At 39.0% G+C, this 23041-nt stretch overlaps 1 protein-coding gene across 2 annotated transcripts in view; it reads right to left on the bottom strand.

Annotated features, from left to right (window-relative positions):
• The window catches only part of Unc5c (unc-5 netrin receptor C), a 350025-nt gene that overhangs the window by 67438 nt on the left and 259546 nt on the right, over positions 1-23041 (bottom strand). For both annotated transcript variants that reach the window (XM_059265033.1, XM_059265034.1), the window contains exon 5: positions 1440-1620. In XM_059265033.1, coding sequence (XP_059121016.1) covers positions 1440-1620 — 181 coding nt within the window. The remainder of the gene's footprint in view (positions 1-1439; positions 1621-23041) is intronic.

Raw genomic sequence — 23041 nt, 5'->3', positions numbered from 1 at the left:
ATATATACATTTATACTCTATAGTTTTTTTTTAGTTTGATATGAGAATTAAACTGATGTAAGATGAATCAACAGATAAAAAACACACAAAGGGATTCAACCCATGTTTATGCATCATGGGCACATCAAAAAGAAATAAAAAGCCACACATGCCATAAGAATTAACATGTATGTATGTATGGAAGTAGACCCAAGAGTGGTAAGTTTTGAAAAGGTTATTAAGATATACTGAATAAGATCTGCATGGAACTCTCCTGCTTTCAAGTTTCTTCCCTCAATGACAAGAAATTTATTTTCTTTTTCGTGTATGGAAAGTAATTTTCCTGGGAACTTCTCTTGTATCTAAGGTAAAGAGGAAATTTGGGGTGATCTCTTCTGACTTGCTGTTATTAAATTGCCTTCAACTTAAGAAAATGGCCAAAAAGCTGGAATGGAATATTCTTTGATACCGTATGTTATCTTAATCTTATCTCCTTTAGGACTCTCTGAAGTAATTGTCAGGATATGCCCAGCGACAGTACACCCTTCATAGGCTATCAGAATCCAGGCATAAGGCTGACCACAGAACTAGGGAGGGGTAGCTTCATTATTTTCTGTGCAGAAGTAAAACTTGGATTCTTGTTCAAGAGGAAACGTCCTCTCAAAGACTTGGTGTTTATTTTTTTCTGTGACAATATGTCAATATAATGAAGACCTAATGTTCTGAGAATTATGTAAATGTATAGTGTAATCTCTTAGTGTACAGAATAGCTGAAAGCTTAGCTGTGGAATGACTCATCTTCTGAAATAGCTAGGGAATAATGGAGTGCCAGCTGTATAGGGAGGTAATAGCATTGATGCCACACCAAAATGGGGTGTAGAATTGTTTGACACTTGAAGAGAATCAACAGATTAAGAGATGAGCAGGGTGAGAGGGGGCCAGATAATGGAAAGTCTTCCATGCTGTGGGAGTGGCAGTCCCTTGATCATAGTTGTCTTTCTTATGGCCCCATAGTCCTTGGGTGGAGGCAAGAAAGCAAGTTCGGGGGTGGAAGGGACGGAATGTGCTTGCAGAATATGTTTGTGTCATCTTTCCTGTGTTTCTGTAGTTGTGGATCCGAGCCTAGATTTAAAGGAAAAAACCATTGGTCCGTCTTGAACTTTGTTCTGTCCCAAACTTAGTCAGGTCTTGTTGGTACTCATCCTCCTTGAGAAGTGAGATGTCCAAGAAGCAGTGGACTCTTGAGTAGGTTAGCAAGGCTCACCAGGTGATAAGGTTCGCCACTCTTCGGAGCCTCCTAGAAGTAAGTAACCCTTACGACCGTGCACGAGCTCGCAGGGAACAGTAGTGGGGATTTAAAGGAGATTATTGGTAGTTGGACATTCTAAAATGAAATAATACTATTAGTAAGAAAGAATGGCTTGACACATGCCGGACTGAAACCCTGGGCTCTCACTTACCATACACGATGACAGTGGCCGTGGTGCTTTTCCTCTTGGCAACAATGTTTTTGGCAACACAGGTATAATTTGCTGTGTCTGAGAGCCGGGCCTGCTTGATGATCAGGTTGTGATCAATAGTAATATAAAAATTTCGATCTTCAATAGGATCAATTATGTCTTCATTCTTTAGCCACTCCACCTAAAGATATACAAGAAAATTTGATAAATCCCCAGTCCGGACCCCTGCCTGGCTGCTTGTCCTGACCTGGGTTTTGTAGTATGTATAACATCTTTTCATGCTATGAACCTCTGCCAAGGAGAGGAAAGTAACTTTCCGAGGTCATATTAGGTATCACTCACCTGCCAAACATGCTGATTCTGTCTGCACTATATTATTCTCAAATGTCAATGAACCAGTTGGGAAATACAGTGCTCAAATTGTTTTCACTTTGCCCCGCAGGCAGGAATGGAGAATGAGCACTGCCAAGTACAGAACCCAATCAAAAATAACAGGCAAAGCATTTCAAACCTAACCTAAACCTTTTGCTGTTTGATTTGTTTACTCTTGGCAACTTACCTGCTGCTTTACAGAAAAGAATATAAGACTATAAAAAAGCTCAAAAGGCATTTCAGACATCATGGAGCACTAATAAAGCAACATTTGGATGATTTACCTGTAGCCTCTCTGCAACATATGGATTAAATTTCCCTGAAAATGCACAGACCTTAAAATGTAGCCAAACACATATTTGGAGATGCATATAAGCCAAAATATTCGAGGGGGTAGGAAAGTTTCCCCACCAACCCCCAACACAATCTAAATAGCTCGTAAATTGCACTCAAATCTCTTTTGAATAAATACTTTAGTATTCAAATCCTTGGCTCCTAGGTTGCTTTTGGAGAATCTGACCTAAGACATGACTATTCAACACTATCAAGCCATTGTTTTGCTATGCAAATACTATTGGTTTAATAACAATTGCACTCTCCTTTCTGAATAAAAAAAAGAGAAATATTCTCATACAAACTGTCCTTCTGGAGAGTAAACTGTTTTTTATCCTGGCAACATTTGTTTCCTTGTGAACCAATTTTTCCATAAAGGAAAACAGCATTGATATTTACCACAGTTAAACTTCCCTCTTGCATTACAGTGGATGTGGACACAGGTAACCTTTAGTGGGAGGGAGTCAATATTGTTGCCATTTTCAAAATCTTAAAGAGCTTCTTCAGCACTGTAAGAAGTCTAGAAATTAATCTCTAAATCTGTCAGTGAACTCGACACAGCACAGTTCTAAGTTACTTCTGTAAGGCAAGGGACTGCCAGTTACACTTCTGTAATCCACAGACAAGAAGCCAGCATTAAGAGGGAAAAACAAAAACCAACCATACTCCTGAGAAACAGAAGTGGATGGGGGTACAGACGAGAGCCACTATTTGTAATCATGTAAATTTGAAAGCAGTTAAACATTCATGATATTTGCACTAATGGCAGGGAGAAAGAGAATGGGATCTATTTAAAACTGGACTTTCAAATAGGAACTTTGTTGTCAGATGCAGATCACCCATGATGCCAGTGACTACCTGTAACATATTTACATGTGTGTATATTCAAGGTCTCAAAACATACTACAGATATCTACTTGACAATACTGATAGTTGACTTGATTATTTCTTGGTCTAGTTTTGACCTTGAGTACCTGTCCTATCATAAAGAAAACTTTCTTGCTCACTGAAGATGTGATTGCTGATTTTGTACTCAGAATAAGCCTTGTCTTGAGTGCATTTTTCTCTCCCTCCTTGAATGATATCCCTCAGACGTAGGGATTCTCTTTTCCTTGGATGTGTCTATGAGTTTACATTTTCTCCCACAATGTTCCTGTCTGTCACGGTTCTGTGCTACACAGACTCATAAGCACCAGCTGAGTCAGGTCTGTGGTGCAGTTCTCCGAGGTTCCCCCATGGGATCAGGAACATTTCTCCTGAGATTATATTTGAATTTTCAGTCTTCTTGTCTATCATTTTCTTTTTGCTCATGTTTTCCCTGCTCACTTTTCTTGGAGCACCTCCTTATAGAATGATTACATTCATCCCTTAGGCCCATGGCTTGCTTCTGGGTTCTCTATGTAGACAGATAATCTGTTTAACAACAGTGATACTATTCTAATCACAGTTGACATAAAAAGAGCCCAGAGTGTATTACTAACCTCTAGTTTATTTAAAGAGCTTATTACATGGAAGAAAGAAGTCCATTTATACAGATGACAAAAGATTTTGAGAGTCTGGTCTGAGTTTTTGGTGCATTATCTTTCTATTTTCATACATACAGCCACATTTTCTTCCAATGTCTCCATGGTGGGACAGCTAGGATCCGAGAAGCCCCTGTGTTGAAGTGAGTGCCTCAGGTTCTTGAGGAAGGGCACTGCCTTTCTTACCTACTGGCTGTTTTGATCACAGCAGTTCTGCTTTGAGCAGTTTTCAGTGTTGGCCTATATACCAGCCTTGTAAGAAATGATGGGTTGTAGTATTAGAAAACAGCACAGAGAGGAAGAGGGGCGCTCTGGTAAAGTCTCACACTGTCCTGCATTCCTGTACCCCTGATGTGTTCTACCCTCTGCTCTAAGATCAGACCCTCCTGTGTAAACAGGTCAAGGTTCTTCTGCTGTGGAACCAGGCAACAGAATCCTTCAGAAAGCCATCTTCTTAGAATGTCGACTTTTTCTGTTCCTCATCTAAACTTCATGCCTTTGATGCCCGTGTTTCCTCTGCAGTCTTTCTAAGTGGAAGGTATTTGGTTTCCTAAGTATGCCAAACCCCTGAGCCTGTGTTTGGGTAAGTGCCTTTATTTTACACTGGTGTTCCAGATCATTCTCTCTCATCTCTCTTGCTTTTAATCTCAGGTCATGAGGTATCACCTGATACCTACATTACTTTCGCAGGAATCTTCATGTATCTAGCTATTGTCGTTTTATCCAGCACAACTTCTAATTATATTAATAACCATAAAGATGACACATCTGATTTCTTCCCCTCCCCCCCCCAGTACTGTATCTACCTACAACAATCTTGTCCTCTTAGGTCACACATCCTTTGTAGAGGTTTTCAACATTGGCTTCACAGTAGGGTAACTTGGAGAATGTTTCTAATATATCAGTTCTAAATTTGACACAGAAAATAAATCTCCTCCCCCCTGCTAAAAAAATAAGGATTCTCAGTCTTAAGAGTTCTACCCTCAGTGTTTTTAAATCTCTCTCAAGGGTTATAAGTTACTGTTAGACTACTGACTTTCAAAATGAGATCTCTAGACTGACAGTGCTAATACCACCCGAGGAGCAAGATGGATTGCACAGTCTCGTGCTCTGCCCACCCAGACACACTGATCCAAGTCAGGCATCCACACATGAGCTCCAGGCCCACTCTATGTACATTTTGGAAGCATTAGTGTAACTTTTGTCCATATCACTATGAGTCACCTAGCTGTGGGTGCAATGTCCACTTACCCTCTCCTTTTGCCACTTTCTGTCTTCCATGCGTCTTTTCTCTAGGAGCCCTTACTCAACAGTCCTCTTCCAATTTTATCTCTCCCTCTTCTTTATCACTTTGTCCATCTTTCTTAAATGTGACCTGGCATCTACCTTGATACACAAATCTTGCATCATGCTCCCAACTGCACTCTTTAACTTCAGGTACCTGCATGCCCTATACAGCTCTGTGTCTGGAAGCAGAACATAAATGCCCAGAACCATTGCAGAATGGCTCATGACAAATTCATGGAAGCAGAATAAGGACCTTTAGTTTGACCATGTCACACTGTAGTTTTATCTGTTGGCTCTACTCTTTTAGACAACAGCTTCTTGCTTTGCCCTTCATCCTTAAATGTTGCTTCCTTGTCTGTCTTTATATCATCTAACATTACAGGGACAACAGGCAATCAGGAGAGTGTCTCTAAGTTCCCAGGCTGCCTATCTACTCCTATGGCTCACTATCTGAGGGAGCTCTCTGGGCTCCTATAAGGCAACTTTGATTGATGCTTTCTATTACTTTATCACTCTCTTATTTAAGGGTAAATCCTAGAAACTCTCTTTGTCTTAAATCATTCAAACATTTCTCTCTAGAATAATTTCCATAAACAGACAAACATACTGTTATTTTTAAAAACTCCAAGCAAAACCTTGCCCACCTATTACCACTTCTATTCACGCTAACACTCCTCTGTGGGTCTTCTAAGAATTCCTGGAAGACTGACTTACACTTCCTATCACTCCCTGCCTTCTTCATTTTTACTGAACCCATCATAATCCTCCTCCATGTTCACTTTCATTGAGGTTGTCCTCAGTTGTGTGTGACTTTGACACTATGTGGGTAGCGCTTAGGACCCATCATACTTGCTCAGCAGCAGCGTGTAACACTGTTAGTTCCTCTCTCCTTCTTCCTTGTTTTCTCTGGACACAGCACATTCCAGGATCTGTCCCAGCTCACTCATCCACCTCAACTTCCTTGATCAAATTTGTACCAGCATGGTCTTGCTCTCTTCTTTTGTACTCAGATTCACTTCCTCGGTAAGCTCATTCAGCCTGCTGCGGATGACTCTCATACTTCTTTCCACTCCAGATTCCACCCATGATCTTTGGGCTTACATATCTGCTGTCTTGCAATGCCTTCGATTGTCTGATAGTGTCCTTCTGAACAGACTTTTGCAACCTTCTCTTCCTGTTGTCTCAGATATCCCAGTCAAGGCCATGGTCAGCCTGCAGCTAGTTGAAGGTACTCCTTGGGTGTCTGTTGCATTCTTTCTCCCTCTGACCATTCATTATTGAGTAGTATAGCAATATTCTTACTCCTTTCTCATCCACTACTATGGTGGATCCACTAAATGGTGACTTGGTCCTTCCAAGTACAAGTCACCATTTTTCTTTTGGATTGCAAGAAGAATCTTTCATCTTACCTTCTATGTTTCCTTCTGCTCTTCAATATTTTGGGAGATATAGGAATCTTCCAAAATATGCTACATATTTCCAGACCTCCAGTGACTCCTTAGTTAATCCAATGTCAACTCCAAATCTTTACAATGAATTAGCACGGAGTCCCATGCTGCAAGAAAACCCTGGCCTTTCAGAGCTTCACTCTCGTTCTTCCCATGGCATTATCTGTTAAGTATGTAGGCTCTGCTGCAGAAGACTCCATACAAACCAGTGTGCTCTTTGTGGGAAGATACTGAATCTGCTGGTGCTGCTACATCTTTGTGAATCAACCTCCCCTGAGATGGCTTTATGCTCTGTTTTCCTCACCCCTGCTCATATCCCTGTTCAGGCATCACATTTTCAGTATTTTAGCTCCTGGTCAGCCTTTGAAACTTCAACCCCCATTTATGCCGACATCCTCAACCTCTCCCCTTCTTTCATTTTGTTCATCTAATTTACTAAAATTTTACTAATTCTGTTTCTCTACAATATAAGATGCATGAATTTTTGATCTTGTTTTTGGTTGCTATGTAGCCCAAGCTGACCTGGAATACACGATCCTCTTGCATGAGTGTTTTAAGTGCTCTAATATACAGCATGGGCTACAATGCCAAGCTCTTCTTTTTTTCTCTCCCTTTTCCTTGTATTAGTACTGTTTCTTATGCTCTGAACTGGTATATAGTCAATGCTTAGCCAGGATTTCCTTACAAATGAACGAAAACAGGACACATCGTGGAGTAAAATCTATTATAAACTTTTAGGTTCCAGTAAGTGTTTGGCTGTAAGAATTAAGACTACACACTTTTAGTGGGGACCAGCCCTTTAAACATGCTTTTAGTTAAGTAGATTTAGCAATGGCTATTTTTCTGCTGGGAACTGTGAATTCAAATCCCCAGCACTCTTGAGGATAGTTGCCTCACCTCTATGTGGTCTTAGCAGAGACACATGAGATGGAAGATGAGCTCCAGTTACTCTGGGAGACTCCCAGTACCCTGTTGCCATCTGAATCCATATCTATCTATCCTACAGTCAATGTGTCTTTCTTCAAAGGTGGGATGTCTGCACAGTATAATTAAACCTGTATAACTCCTGATAATTAAGAAAAAAGAAGGGGGTGGTTGAGTAACTTCTATAAACTTATCTAGAAACAGAACTATTGCAAAATAGCTTTCTAAGATGTCGGGCCTGTAGCGTCCTAAGAAGTTGGGTCTGTGGCTTAGTGGTAGGGTGCTTGTCTAGAGTGACTGAGAACCAGGATTCACTCTCTACCATGGAAAAATTAAAAAAACAACAAGCAAACAAACAAAATGGAGTCTGGGTATGTGTTTGAGTTAGTAGTATGTGTAGCTAGTGTGCACTAAGCCATAGCTTTGATCCCCAGCCTACACAAACTAAGTGTGGCGGTGGGTAACTACAAGAGAAGGTCATCAGGTGGTGGAACAGATGTTCAAAGTCATCCCAGGCTACATGGTAAGTTTTAAGCCCCCAGAGACACACAAAACTCTGTTTCAAAAAGGAAAATAATATCAATCTGTGGTTTCACCTCATCTGCAAACCCTGAGTATAGACTGTGTGTAGGCAATGTGTCAAGTGTTGGAGATCAGATCATTGAGAGCCTGCTGATAGAGTTCTCTACAGAAGGGAGGGGGTATATGCACGATTGCAACAGGACATGTGTTAAGATGAAGGGAGCCCAAAGCTGAAAAATATGGAGAAGGGCCTTTGGAATGTGGGGTGGACTCTTCACTTGCTTTTGGTGATGGGGATATTTAAGGAAGGGCACATGCTTGGGTATAGGCTGTAGAACTTAGATGATGGTATATGGAAAGAAGAGTATGAAAGACTCTGTAGTTTCTGGTTTGGGCATCTGTGTGCAGGACTGTATTATAGAAGACAGAAACAATCTGAGGACTAACATAATGAGTTGTGGTTGGCCCAATCTCATGAAAAATCTATGCAGGAGAGCATGGTGCTGGAACAGTTTAATTTTCAAAATTGTGTTGCTTTTTTGTAAACAGTGAGTTTTGAAACACTTAAATCCTGATGACTTTTTCTTGGGGCAGCTTTATCTTAACATTAAAAAAATGGAAGGCATTGATTTAAAAGGATATTTACAGTGCAAGTGGGCTGAAATAATATTTAATTATTATTTTTGGCTTAGACAAACTGCTACAGATATCATAAAAACTTAAATGGAAAAGACTACCTGAGTCAGCAAGAGAAATCAATATGCAAGAGCTGTAACATCTAATTAAAAAAAATATGTTTCATGTGCTAGCTCCAAAATTAGCAGTGCCAGAGAAAATTTCTCCCCCATTTTGAAGTAATTCCTCGGATATATTATATATAAAATTATTTTAAAAAAAAACCAGCAGCTTTCATTGTGCTATGTTTTTAGCATGTTGAATAGTAATTAATTAAATTGTTTCAATGATATTTCTTCACAATGCAGTCTTGGTTAGTCAAGTATCAATACCTGCTCTGGCCTTTAATTCTCTTCATATTTTAGTTAGTCCCACATTTTTCTCTTTTCTCTTCCACCTCTCCCTCTTGGCAAATAGATTTATACAACAGGGAACTCTTTCTGAGTTAGTAGTTATCTTTAGCGGTGTATAAAGCACTCAAGAAGACAGAAAAATAGGTTGAAGTTCAGGAAGCAATAAAAGGTTTCTGCCACAAACCATGACTTGACACGGCTGTGGTGATGCCCTGCACCGTTCAGTTTTTGTTCTCAGGTTCAGTAACTGTAGCCTTTGCTGTCATTTAGAGACATATTTGATGTCATTTACCCAAGTGTTTAAAAACATGGGGTTTTATTAAAGGTGAAAAGAATAGCTAGGAAGCAATATCAGAATGTTGTGTTTGTATATTCTGCTGTTACATTTGATTTGAGTCATCCCACTGTGTATAGCTGAGAATCTTCCCTTAAAAGGCATTTCCTAACGTTTCAAAGACAAGAGATGAATTGACTGCCCGAGTTCAAAGTTGAGCTTGGTCATTTTAGGTTATATGTGTCTACTTTGGGTTGGTTTCCCAACTATACAACTTATGCTGCTCATTTATAAAATGAGAATAATTCTAGGCCACATTTTATAAGGATTTTGGGATCAAATGCTCTACGCCTAACATACAATCAATAGTTTAAAATTATCATTAATATTTAATTAAGAATATACTAAAGGAGGTGAGAGTGAGACAAATGTAAAGAACTCAAAGAATGAAATATATTATATTAATCTAAAATTGCTTGAAACATGTCAACGTCTGAGTTCTTTTATCCTTCAGTAAGATTTATCTTCTTTCAAGTCACCTCCATTAACTCTTAAATGATAATCTAGCACTATGTAAGTAAGCATGGAATAGACAAATAGTTGTTTGGTAGATATTAAAACACAACTTTTAATTAACTTGTATAAATGCTTTCTAATCCTATTAGAAGATGTCATCATTGCATCACTTTCTAAAAGCATATGTAGAATGTATTTGTAGTAAAGGATATTTTATCCATATTAAATCTGATGTTCATTTCTACTTTGGTAATAAACATAAGAAATATAAATATATACACTCATATATATGGATAAACATATATATTAGTTATTCCTCATATATATTTCAAGTTACTCCTCAACACTTGTTCTCTATGACATCACTCTCCTTACCCCATCTCTAATGTATGGCACGTATCTCATGATCTCTATCACTTTAACTAGGCCTTCAGGGATGAGATTTCCTTCCAGTCACTTCAAAATGAAAGATGTTTAAAAATATTTTCAATAGGTACACTTTTTTTAAATCAAGCGGCAACCCATTATGATCTATCCCAAAGAAACTATCTCTTTGCACACACACAGGAACTGAAATTCATAATGTTAAATCTAGACATCCTGTGGTTTGTGATATTCTTGCTCTGCAGCAAGTATTCTGAGTGAGAACATGATATAGTTCTGCAAAGAAAAATCTGACATTGTGAATCCTGTTTCAACATTCAATCAAAGAACAGCAAACAAAATTACGCTCATACAATTCTAGCTGAAAGCATCAGCAAATAGGCAAGAGAGAACATTTATCCAGAAGATATAACCTGAAAGTTTATGTACCACTCCAAAAGCCATCTGCAATTCTAGGTTGCTAAGATTTTACCCTCAGAAACTGTGGTCCCTGGTGATTCATATTGTTTTACTGCTTAGACCTTCTGAGCCCCTTGGTCACCAACAAGGTACTCAATATTTTTGTAGCTCCCCACTGAATCTGATGTGTTTCTCCTTTTCAACAGACATGTGTTGGCCTTTTTAGCTTGTAAAAGTTACAATGTTGTCTGTCCCCATCTAGTCACTTGCTCACTCAGTCTTCAGACAGCAACTCTCTGGAGTACCACCCATCATTCTACACAAAGTTTACTTTCAAAGAAAACCAGTCATCCTGTCTGATTTTCAAATGCAAAGGAAACTTCTCTTACTGACCTTGCTATGGCAAGTAGCTGCTCTGGGTGTGTCTTGGAAAACACTATCTTACATGTTTTACATGCTGCTATGCAAACTTCTCAGTGGCCTATTATATTCCCTTTCTCATTTACATGAGTAGCCCTTAACTTTGTGCTCCAGAATTGTCCAAGAGTCCACTGGAAAGGCTGTGATTTTACTGATTTAAGAAGGGCCCAGGCATTAGGATTTTCGAATCTCTACAGAGAAGCCCCACTGCAACTCTTCTTGAAACCTGAAGGCTTCACTTATGGCTGATAACTTCCAAACCATCAATACCAGTCTCAGGTTTCCTTAAGTTCTGTCTGTATTTCCAGTTCTAGATAATTCCATCTAGATGTTCAACAAATATGAAAAGCATAACAAATGCAGGATCAATAATAATCTCTTTTCACATTGATCTCTCTTTCAACTTGATATCTTACTGTTTATTTTAAAATAATGGAGAAAGGAGTAGTCTTTCAAGTTGAGTTTAATTCCTCTTCTACATTCTAAGACGTTCCTTATTTAACAAAGTATGTGCAGATAGTAACTATATACAATGCCATAAAATGCCCTCACTATACTTTAAAAAACCCAGTGACACAATTCAACACTTCAAAAGTGTTGAATTCTCCTAAGAGATGCTTTTGTCTAGATATTATCTGATTTGCTTATGGAAATCAATCATGTAAGGCCACACACAATTTGTATAACTTTAAGGAACCAAATTTCAAAAATGTACAGGCAATGAAACTATTTTCCTATGGTGGGGAAGATGTAAGACTCAAATAGACTTCACTGCAATCTTTACCTCTACAAGAGGAAGGACTACCCAGCTAGAGGTTGCAGGAGGATTTAATGAGATAGCAGAGTGGAAGTATGTGGAGAGCTAGTCAATAGACTTAATGGCTTTTCCCATGTTGCTAAACTCAACTCAGAGGCTACTGTCAAAATAGGATTTTTTAAGTGTCTCTGTTAAAGAGTATGTATATTTAAATTTCTAATATAATCATAAATGTAAACACTTGGGAAGAATATGGCTTTTACTTTATCATGGTAAGGAAATCCAAGAACACTAGATTCTAAATCCTCCCATTGGAGGCCAGTGAGATGGCTCAATAGGTAAGGGTGTTGTCCTTCACACTTGATGACTTGAGTTTGATCCCTGGGACCCACATGTTGGAAGAAGAAGATTGAGGACTGAAAATTGTCCTCAGATCTTAACCCACAGGCTGTGTCTTACCTATGCCCCAAACAAAATAAATAAATGTAACTTAAAAATCTTCCATTAGAAAACTCTCCTGATGATGGCCATGTCCATTGTTCACAGCCACAATTTCTTTCAGTATTTGTCCAGAAGAGATGTTGCAATTCCAGTCTTTGTGTATAAGGGTAGGTTCCCAGTTCTTGCTGTAGGAGGATCCTATGCTTAAGAATTCCCCTGATACTCTCATCACCCAGTTCAATTGATTGCACATGGGATTCTCCAAACACTAATATGATTTTAGTAATGAAAATGAGTGATTCCCAACTTGATTATGAGATCCAGGATTGAAGCATACTATCCCCATTATGTGTTCCTAGAAAAGGTGTATAAAACTGCCAACTTAAGTTGTGTGGTTTGACTTAAGAAACAACATTTATGGTTCTTAGATACATGGTTTTATGGTTTCACAGTTACTGGTGTTTCATAAAAGTCAGTACTACTGGCTGTATTGTTAGAGGAAGCAAGGTTTTGTAATAAACCACTGCACAGGCTTCCATAAGTTCTGAGAGACTACTCCAACATTTCACAACCCTCACATTTTAAACATTGCCTATTACCTTCTCCCTAAATACTTTATATTTATTTTTTTAGCTATACCATGGACAAAGACAGAAAAATCTATATGGTTCCCAATAACTTTTCTATTTAGAGCTCATAATTACATATGGGATAAATTGTGATTGGAAACTCATTTACCCACTTTCATTCACCCTTCATTTTCCTAACCAAATACCACAATAGTTATACTATCTACTACTGACCTCAAACTTCTAGCTAATATTGTTCTTATAGCTAAGTGGGTATAAAATTGGGAGTTATTTAAATGAGATAGTCATTCAAACATTATTTCTAGTACTGCTTCATGATTTTATGTTAAAACTTCTGCTACAAATATAACTATGTTCATATTTTACTATGGAAGAGTCAAACTCAAATATTTGGGGGTTTAGCAAAAAAATTTTAGAGTAAACTAGTAAAGCCTCTTCCTTAGTTCTTCCTTCTTCTCAGTCCCCTGAGCAAAAGGGGACTATGCCAGTATGATTCATATATGACAAATACTGAGTACCAGTGTAAGCAACAACTGTTTTTCAGAACCATTATATGCCTTTTTTGAGCTGTTGTTTTTAATTCAAAGCATCACTGTAAAGGAAAAATTACATATGGATATTGTAATTATATTTTCTGACCAAATTTATTTGCTTCTCACAAAACAATTGGGGTACTGTATTGGAAACCTCAATAATACAAACTTCAGGATTGTACCCAATGAGATCTTTAGATGATAAATATGTACAGTGGAATATTGTTAAATGTTGAATATATAATTATATAAACCATATTTACTAAAAAATATAAACTTTGAATCCTGAATAAATCAACAAGCTTTATGTTAGGATATTCTGTGACCATATCAAAAGACAATGAGAGGAATTTTTTTTATTATTAAGAAATGTTTTATTCATTCCACATACAGATTCCCCCCACTCATCCCTCCTCCTGCTTCCCCCAGCCCACCCCCAATCCCCTTCTCTGAAAAGGACTCCATGGGGAGTCAGCAAAGCCCAGCACATTCAACTGAGGTAGGTCCAAGCCTCTCCCCCTGCATCAAGGCTGTGCAAGGTGTCCCACCATAGGCAATGGGCTCCAAAAAGCCAGTTCATGCACCAGGGATAGATCCTATTCTCACTGTCAGGGGCTTTTCAAGCAGACCAAGCTACACAGCTGTCTTGCCCATGCAGAGAGCCCAGTCCAATCCCATGCAGGCTCCACAGATGTGGGTTCAAAGTTCATGAGTTTTCACTAGCTTGGTTTGGTTGTATCTGTAAGTTTCCCCATCATGGTCTTGATACTCCTTGCTCATAGAATTCCTCGTCCCTCTCTTGGACTGGACTTCTGGAGCTTGGCCTGGTGCTTGGCCATAGCTCTCTACCAATAGTATTCTACAGATTCATTGCAATCTGCATCAAAATCCCAATACAAATTTTCACAGATCTCAAAAGAACAATACTCAACTTCATATGGAAAAACAAAAAACCCAGGATAGCCAAAATAATCATGTACAATAAAGCAACCTCTGGAGGCATCACTATCCCTAACCTAAAGCTCTACTATAGAGCTATAGTAATAAAAACAGATTAGTATTGGCATAAAGACTGACATGTGGACCAATGGAATTGAATTGAAGACCCTGACATGAATCCTTACGCTTATGAACATCTGATTTTTTACAAAGAAACTAAGACTGTGCAATGGAGAAAAGAATCTTCAACAATGTGCAATCTTCAACAAATGGTGCTGGCATAACTGGATGTCAACATGCAGAAGATTGCAAATAGGTCAATATCTATTGCCATGCACAAAACTCAAGTCCAAGTGGATCAAAGACCTCAATATAAATCCAGTTGCACTAAATCTGATAGAAGAGAAAGTAGGAAGTAGCCTTGAACATATTGGCACAGGAGACCACTTCTTAAATATAACACCAATAGCACAGACACTGAGAGCAACAATCAATAAATGGGACCTCCTGAAACTGAGAAGCTTCTGTAAGGCAAAGGACACAGTACATAAGACAAAACAAGAACCTACAGAATGGGAAAAGATCTTCACCAGTCCCACATCTGACAAAGGGCTGATCTCCAAAATACATAAAGAACTCAAGAAACTAGACATCAAAATATTAATCCAATTAAAAAATGGGCTACATTATGGTATCTCTCTCATTGCTTTCCCACTCCATCCCTGTTCCAGCTTGACCATCCCATTCCTTTATGTTCTCATCCAACATCTTCTACCCTCCATTGCCCACCCTCACCCCCAAGTTTACTCATGGAGAGTTAGTCTATTTCCCCTTCCCAGGGTGATCCATGTGTCCCTCTTTGGGTCTTTCTTGTTAGCTAGCTTCTCTGGAGAGAGATACCATGATGGAGGGATATATCACAGGGATAGAGAGAAACCTGTTGCTAGGGAAGTTGCCAGGAATCCCCAAGGATGACCCCAGATTGGATTACTAGAAATAGTAGAGAGGGTGCCTGAACTGAACTGGCTTGCCCCAGTGATCAGATCAGTGAACACCCTAACTGTCATCACAGAGCTTTTCTCCAATGACTGATGTAGGCAGATGCAGAGATCCATAGCCAAACACCAGGCAGAGCTCCAGGAGTCCAGTTGGAGAGAGAGAAGAGGGATTCTATGAGCAAGTGCATCAGGATCATGATGGGGAAACCTACAAGAGACAACCAAACCAAACTAGTGGGGACTTATGAAAGTTGGATCAATGGTTGTGGAGCCTTCATGGGACTGAAGGCCTTCTGCATGGCAAGAAAATTGTGTAGCTTGATCTGCTTGGGGGCCCCCTGGCGGTAGAGTCAGAATCCGTCCCTGGTGCATGAGAGGGCTTTTTGGAGCTTCCTGCAGCCTTGAGGCAGGGGGAAGGGCTTGGATTTGCCTCTACTGGATGTGCCTCCCCATGGGAGGCCTTGCCTTCTTGTGGGGGGAAGTAGGGGGTTGGTTGGGGGAGGAAGCTGGTGGGGGAAGAGGGGTGAGGGGCATCTTTGATTGGTATGTAAAATGAATGAAAAAAATCTTAATTAAAAAATGGGCTGCAGATCTAAACAGAGAATTCTCAACAGAAAAATCTCAAATGGCTTAAAGACATTTAAGGAACTGCTCAACAACCTTAGTTATCAGGGAAATGCAAGTCAAAACAACTCTGAGATGCCATCTTACACCTGTCAGAATGGCTAAGATCAAAAACACTGATGACAGCTTATATTGGAGAAGATGTGGAGTAAGGGGAACACTCCTCCACTGTTGGTGGGAATACAAACTAGTACAACCACTTTGGAAATCAGTATGACAGTTTCCCAGAAAATTGGGAATCAATCTACCTCAAGACCCAAATAATACCACTCTTGGGCATATATCCAAGGAATGTTCAATCATATCATAATGACACATGCTTAACTATGTTCATAGCAGCATTACTCATAACAGCCAGAACCTGGAAACAATCTAGATGCCCCTCGGCTGAAAAATGGATAAGGAAAATATGGTACCTGTACACAACAGAGTACTACTCAGCTGTAAAAAACAATGACATGAAGAAATTTGCAGGCAAATGGATGAAACTAGAAAATTTCATCCTGCATGTGGTAACCCAGATTCAGAATCACAAACATGATGTTTACTTACTCCTAAGTAGATACTAGCAGTAAAGCAAAAGATAACCAGCCTACAACTCACAGCTCCAGAGACACTAGGTAACAAGGAGGACCTTAAGAGGGACACATGGAATGCCCTGAGAAGGAGAAATAAAAGAGATCTCTTGAGTAAACTGGGTGTTAGGGGGAGCAATGGAGGGTAGTGGATGGGGGATGGGAGCACGGGGGAATGGGATGGTTGACCTGGAACAGCGGCAGAGTGGGAGAGCAATGAGGGAGATATCTTGATAGAGGGAGACATTATGGGGATAGGGAGAAACCTGATGTGAGGGAAGTTCTCAGGAATCCACAGGTGGAGGGACTGGGACTACTAGCAGTGGTGGAGAGGGTGCCTGAGCTGGCCTACCCTGGTGATCAGATTGGTGAATGCCCTAACTGTCATCATAGAGCCTTCATCCAGTACCTGATGGAAACAGATGTAGGGCAGATTTCATAAGTCTTTTCTTTATACTTGCTGTGTCAACCCAAGAGTGGAGATTTTGCTTATATTATTAAATAACTTGTATACAACTTCATCTCCCTCTACAGTCTTACAAAATATAGACTGTGAATGCCAATGAAATTACAATGGGAATAACATTAATTTCCCACTAACTGGAAGTCTTTGAAGTTTAGATACATAGAAAGATATAAACAGAGATTGTAGCAAACTGGAATGTCATGGTGGCTTGTGTATATTCACAATCATTTCACTCAGTTACCAAGGCTGAATTTTGTGATTTTTTTTTCTTAGCACAACTTTTTATAACAATGAAGCCTAATTATTTTGAGAATTTTAAATGCCTCTTAACAGAAATTTATTTATTTTGATAGATTAGAGACAAATAAATATATAACTTAACTACATTTTTACCAATAGGGCTATGCAATTTTTTGTTGTATAAAGGAAGAGAAGATGACTTAAATTATTTGCAAAGAACCTTCTCATTTTGTGAAAGGTATTGAGCCCCTCAATGGTCACTAGCACCCTGTACCCTTTTAACACAAAACTTGCTGACCCTTGGATTGATTAAGGTAGTGTCTAATCATATATGCCAATATAAGAAGCCAAGCACCTTATACTTTTCTATTCTCTTCCCCTGTGAAAGACAGATGTGTTGTGTCTAATTATTCACTGATTGGTATCGGGAGAAACATTAACATAATTGGCACATTTGTCCTAATTAACCAAGGAAACTGCCACATGCCATGTAAGATGAAAAAAGTGACTCCAGCAACCATTATGTAGAAAAATTCACATCTATCAGAAAGGTTATATTGTTAATAGCAAATTGGGGACCACTGTGCTAGAACACTGCACTAGAAAATGACACAACAAAATTCTAAAGTGTGTGCACACCTATGAGAGTGGGGATTTGGCAGAGAATAGCATGTAGGTACATTAATCAAACAAATGGGAAAAGCAATTATTGGGCAATTATCAAATGCACACTCAGCCAAACTAAGCTTCTCAAAGGTACATTTGCTAGCTTCTGGGAGTCTGCTGAGTTTCACTGATTGGTTTACAAGTGACAAGTCTGAGTATTATTGTTATTATTATTATTATTATTATTATTATTAAATCATTTAATTGCTTTCACCTCAAAATACGGTAGATTTTAGAAAATATGAGCAGTTTTTATGATCTTTAGTAATCACATTGTACACAGAACCTGTTAGGTCAACTGTTTAAGAGTTGGACATTACTGTCAGTTTTTCCAGATATTTCTCAAGGGAATGATTCAGTTTGAGCTGTACTTGCAGACTGGTTAAAATACAGATACTGATGAAGTGGTTGTGTGGGGGGTGGGAGTGCCTACAATTTTACCTCTCAGTAAAGCTCTCAATTTGTGTGTGTCCACATTGATAAGCTATGCACCACATCCTGGAACAAGGCCTTGATGACTCTAAAAGACATCTATAGGAAATTAGCATTGTGTATGGCCCCACAGTGGTGTTTGGCTCAACCTATGCACAGATTGAAGTTCCAGGATTCTTTTCTTTCTTTCTTTTTTGCTTGCTCCATTGGCAATAGATGTCTTACTGTCCCTTTTGAATATCTCAGATAACCAAGAAAGCATTCCAACAATGGTAGGCCACATTGGCCATGCAGCTATTTGCTTCTCAGATCTGCAGTAAAATAAACATTCATCTGCTTCTTTTTTGATGGCCATTATTCAATATTCTTTACACCTTTTAGTAGGGCTGTGAAAAATAAAGGTATTTTATGTGCTCTAAGAAGTGTTAGTCTTCATGCAAGTTGAAATTCTATCTTTAGGCAACTGTAAAAATAAAATGGGCAAAGAATTAAGAAATTCAAATGGAAACTACAGTGACATTTTGCTCAGTTGTTGTAACTTCTGCAGAACGAAGGGTTTTGCCAAGAAAGGGAATTTGTTTTCCTCCCTTAATTGCACATATGTCTGGCTCATTGCTTTTGAGAGCTGAATGTACACAGACCATATTGTGGAGGCGAACTAGTCTTCAATTCTGTAAACTTCTAAAACTGAAGTTAGACCATGAAGAGATAAAAGCAAATGGACAAAGAACTTAAAGTAATAAAGTCTAATTGAGAAATAAAATTAAAAACCAGAAAATGTCCCAAAGTTGAATGACTATATATGACACCACCACACGGGAGAACAAATAAGCCTAAATTGTGTTTAAAAAGCTAAATTTTCGACAATAAAACGGCTATAAATAGACAAGCCCATTGATCAATTACTAGTTTACTACTACTTTTTCTAAGAACTTGAGTTCCAGATAAGTAATTCACAGCCTTTCCATTTACCAATGGAAAGTATTCAAGACTGCCCTGTCTGACCCTCATCAGGAAATGCGAGCCTTCTGTTCTCTGGAGACGTCTTTTCCCATCCACACTGACTGAGGTAAGTACAGACTTCAGGCATATGCAGACTCTTTGAAATCCCAAAGCAAGAGAGTGATCAAAAATACTAGGTAACTTTTCATTTTCAACAAATAAGTGTCTTGAAAATAAAGGCCCCTCTGCCCTGTTATTATTTATGAGTCTCTTCGGGGCGGGCTCATTGCTGAAGCACCGATGATATTAGATGTAGAAACAGACTCCGCTGACCACTTGTTGCATGTCATCCATCTACAAGGAGCTCAGGCTAGTAGGTCTGCTGAAGGTGGACATGGAAGCTTTCACTTACTCAAGACAGAACAAATCATTTACACATTTTCTTTATTTTGGAAAGTCATATTTAAATGGCATATTCAGAAAAACATGTATGTCTTGTGTTTTCCCACTTTTCCTCTTACTTTCTACTTTTACCTTAGGATATGCAACTATTTTCTTTTGTTTGGTCATTGATGAGAGCCAAGCCAGGACCCTAAGTAGTATTCTTGCCCCTATCCTTATACTCTGATAATCTCTTTTCCAGGAAATAGTAAGAGTGATCTTTGAAAGCCACATATCAGGGTGGGAAAATTCCTAGTTTAAAATCTCTGATGGCTTTCCACACATTTAAAGATGCTCCTGAGTGGCTTGTCATGTCCCTAGTCCCTGAACTCTTCTTTCCCTGACACTGAATGTCTTTCTGTCATTGGCTCTCAGAGGAGCGTTTCCTTCTTTGAAAACATCAGCTCCTGAGGGGATTTGTGCCACTGCCTCTGCTGCCTGGAGCTTTCTGACCCAGTTCTTTTCAAGACTGGCTCCTTCATGTCGCCCAGATCTTAGTGCAAATTTGTCTCTTCAGAGAGACTTTCCTTGAACCCTCTCAACCCCCAACAACCACCTCATATGACTTTGTGTTTTGTTTTCCTCTCTCATGTAACTGACCTTGACTTACTCCTTTTAACTGCGGTTACCTGAAAATGACTTCTTTCTGCCTTTTTGTTTTCCCTCTTCAGAACAATCATATGAATACTGGATACGCAGTGAAACTAAAACAAATGTTTCTTGAGTAAATGGATTCATGATAAAACACAGAATATGCATTTTGCATCTATAACCTTTAAGGAATCAGTAGGCATGTTGGGAAATTGAACCTGGAATCTGTAGCTGGTAAGACAATGTCTTTTATAGCTTACATTTGTTATGTAAATTGATGTCTTGAATGTTAATTTTGTCATTAACTTAAATTTACATAGATACAAGGCTTTGTGTTGAGCTCAGTCTGTGAAATATTAGAGACAGATTAGGAGAAAAGTACCATAAAGGTGTAACAGCAGAAAATGTTCAAGGAACAATGCAAAGCTTAAAATGACCAGTGTGAAAACACAAGATTTTGAAAACTTTTTTCTAATTCTCCAAGTTGTTATATACAAAAGAGGAAAACATTCCAACAGGTATAGGCAGTGAAGCAAGGTTCCTTCTCAAGTGAGGACCAAGCTCTTTCTTTCTCTCCGAGCCTCGCTTCCCTGCAAAGAACATGATGCCCAGCTTGGTAGACAATGCAACTGGCAGGGAATTCATCTCCAGCAATTCTGAGGGGTGGCATGGCTCGTGAGGTACTGTTCAATGGCTGGATTAATAAGCAATTAGACGGCAAGCAACCTGATGATGCACATTGGGGAGCTCCTCTAGCTGCCAGTAGTTTTTGGTCTCGTCAGTATCTACTTAAAAAAATCTGTTTCCTATTTATCATGATTAAACTCGGCAAAATAATCTATTCTTTCACACTTCACCCCATATTTTCCCACTCACTAATTAGAGATGCAAATGTTGATAAATAAGAAGGCAATTTTAAAGTACAACTGGGTCAATAAGTTGAACACTATGCCCTGTTCCTCCAATTAAAGTCCTATGAGAAATAGCTCAATTATAATTAGGGAAGCAATTATCCCCTTGTTAAAGGTGAAACAAATCACAGGTTTTAGTGAAAATTTTTGTTTTGTTCTTTCTACCATGCCAAAAAACCTGTATCCATTGATGGTTTGATCCAGTGATCCCCAAAAGGAGTAATCTGATGAGATAAAGCATCTCAGGCTTGCTGTGTGATAGTAACATTTTCTAGGCATGGACTTAAATGAGCAGAGAGGGATTAATTTCATAGAGAGTTGCTAATATGCCTTGGGAACAGCCCAGCACCCACTTTATAGCATATTATTTTTCTTGCTCCTTTAGGGAGAAAGGAGAGAGACTTGTTATTGAAATGGAGTCAAATGCCATCAGAAAGGGAAAGAGTCATTTCTGGATTGATCCTAGGAAATGGGCTATGAAATATCATGCAATATTATCCAACAGTATTCCTGGGATTAGTTTTTTTTTTTTCTTTCCAATTGTCTAATTTGTTATTTTAGTGAGACTATTGTAAGTATCTCCTGTGATCTTTGGACTGAAGATTCTCCCAAATATCCTTTTATTCCTAGTCCTGCTCTGAGCGTTTAGACTAAAGGATCCCATCATTTCACAAGGGGTTCTCTAAATAGGATTATATCTTATTTTTTAAAATTTATTTATTTGTTATGTATATAGTGTTCTGTCTTCATGTATCCCTGCAGGCCAGAAGAGGGCACCAGATCTCCCTATGGATGGTTGTGAGTCACAACGTGGTTGCTGGGAATTGAACTGATGACCTCTGGAAGAACAGCCAGAGCGTTCTTATCCTTTGAGCCATCACTCCAGCCTCTATAAATGGGATTATATCTTTTTTTTTTTTTTTTGGTTTTTCGAGACAGGGTTTCTCTGTGTAGCTTTGCGCCTTTCCTGGAACTCACTTGGTAGCCCAGGCTGGCCTCGAACTCACAGAGATCCGCCTGGCTCTGCCTCCCGAGTGCTGGGATTAAAGGCGTGCGCCACCACCGCCCGGCAAATGGGATTATATCTTAATAGGAGAAAGGCATCATTCTTCTAGTAATTTCTTTTTCCTAAAGGGTAGCCTCTTCATTGTATCTAACACGCCCTTTTTTAAAATTAGATTTAATTTACCTTGGGAATCTATTATGACCTGTAATTTGTTGTCATTAGAGATAAAATAAGAACCCAAATTTGTGTTCTTTATCTCCTCACAGTATAGTCAGACAGAAGAGTAAATAGATGTATTTCCACATAGTTATAAAATCATAGAGTATAGGAGCTGCCGTTTATCCAGCTACACATTTACTCACACCAGGTGTTAATTGCTAAATCAGCTCTGAATATGTTGCCAAATAACTGAGTGTCCCTCATCCCTTTATTCTGACTGGCTCCTTGGCATCCCTTGACTATAAATTAGCCAATGATGACATTATGTCCAATACAACACAAGGTTCTCAGGACTCTGTGCCTTTGCTTAGGAAGCTGTGTAGTCATTAAATATTTTTAAACCATCCCTAGTCAAACAGAAGAATATTGAAAGAAAGAATGTAGAAAGGAGATTAGAGGAAGAAATATTAAAGTCTAGAGTTCTGAAACCTTAGTCTTTTGTTCCTGGGTTTGAAACATTTTACTGAACCTACTAGTCCTAAAAGGCATTCAAAGTCACTGTCACCCTGAGGGGATTAACTATAAATAAGTGTTGGCTGGTCCTTTCTTTACTCGAGACTTACTATTTTTGCCCTTTGGGCTCTGAAAAAAAAAAAGAGATCTATGAACAGTAACCTCTGCTTCAATTTCTTCCTTGGGATAAAATCCATGGGCTGTTGGACTCTTGGAAGCAGGAGGAGCAGAGGGATGACAGGAACTAATGACTGCAGTGGAGTGAGGAGAGCAGGACTTCACGACATTTGCCAATACTATGCTTTGAAGGGAAATGTTCCCCATGGGCTCATGTGTTGGAGATCTTGG

The sequence above is a fragment of the Peromyscus eremicus genome, chromosome 6 (genome assembly GCF_949786415.1).
Source record: "Peromyscus eremicus chromosome 6, PerEre_H2_v1, whole genome shotgun sequence".
In the NCBI taxonomy this organism is placed as follows: Eukaryota; Metazoa; Chordata; class Mammalia; order Rodentia; family Cricetidae; genus Peromyscus; species Peromyscus eremicus.
The sequence above is the reverse complement of the archived record's forward strand: the minus strand, read 5'-3'. Positions and strand labels throughout refer to the sequence as shown.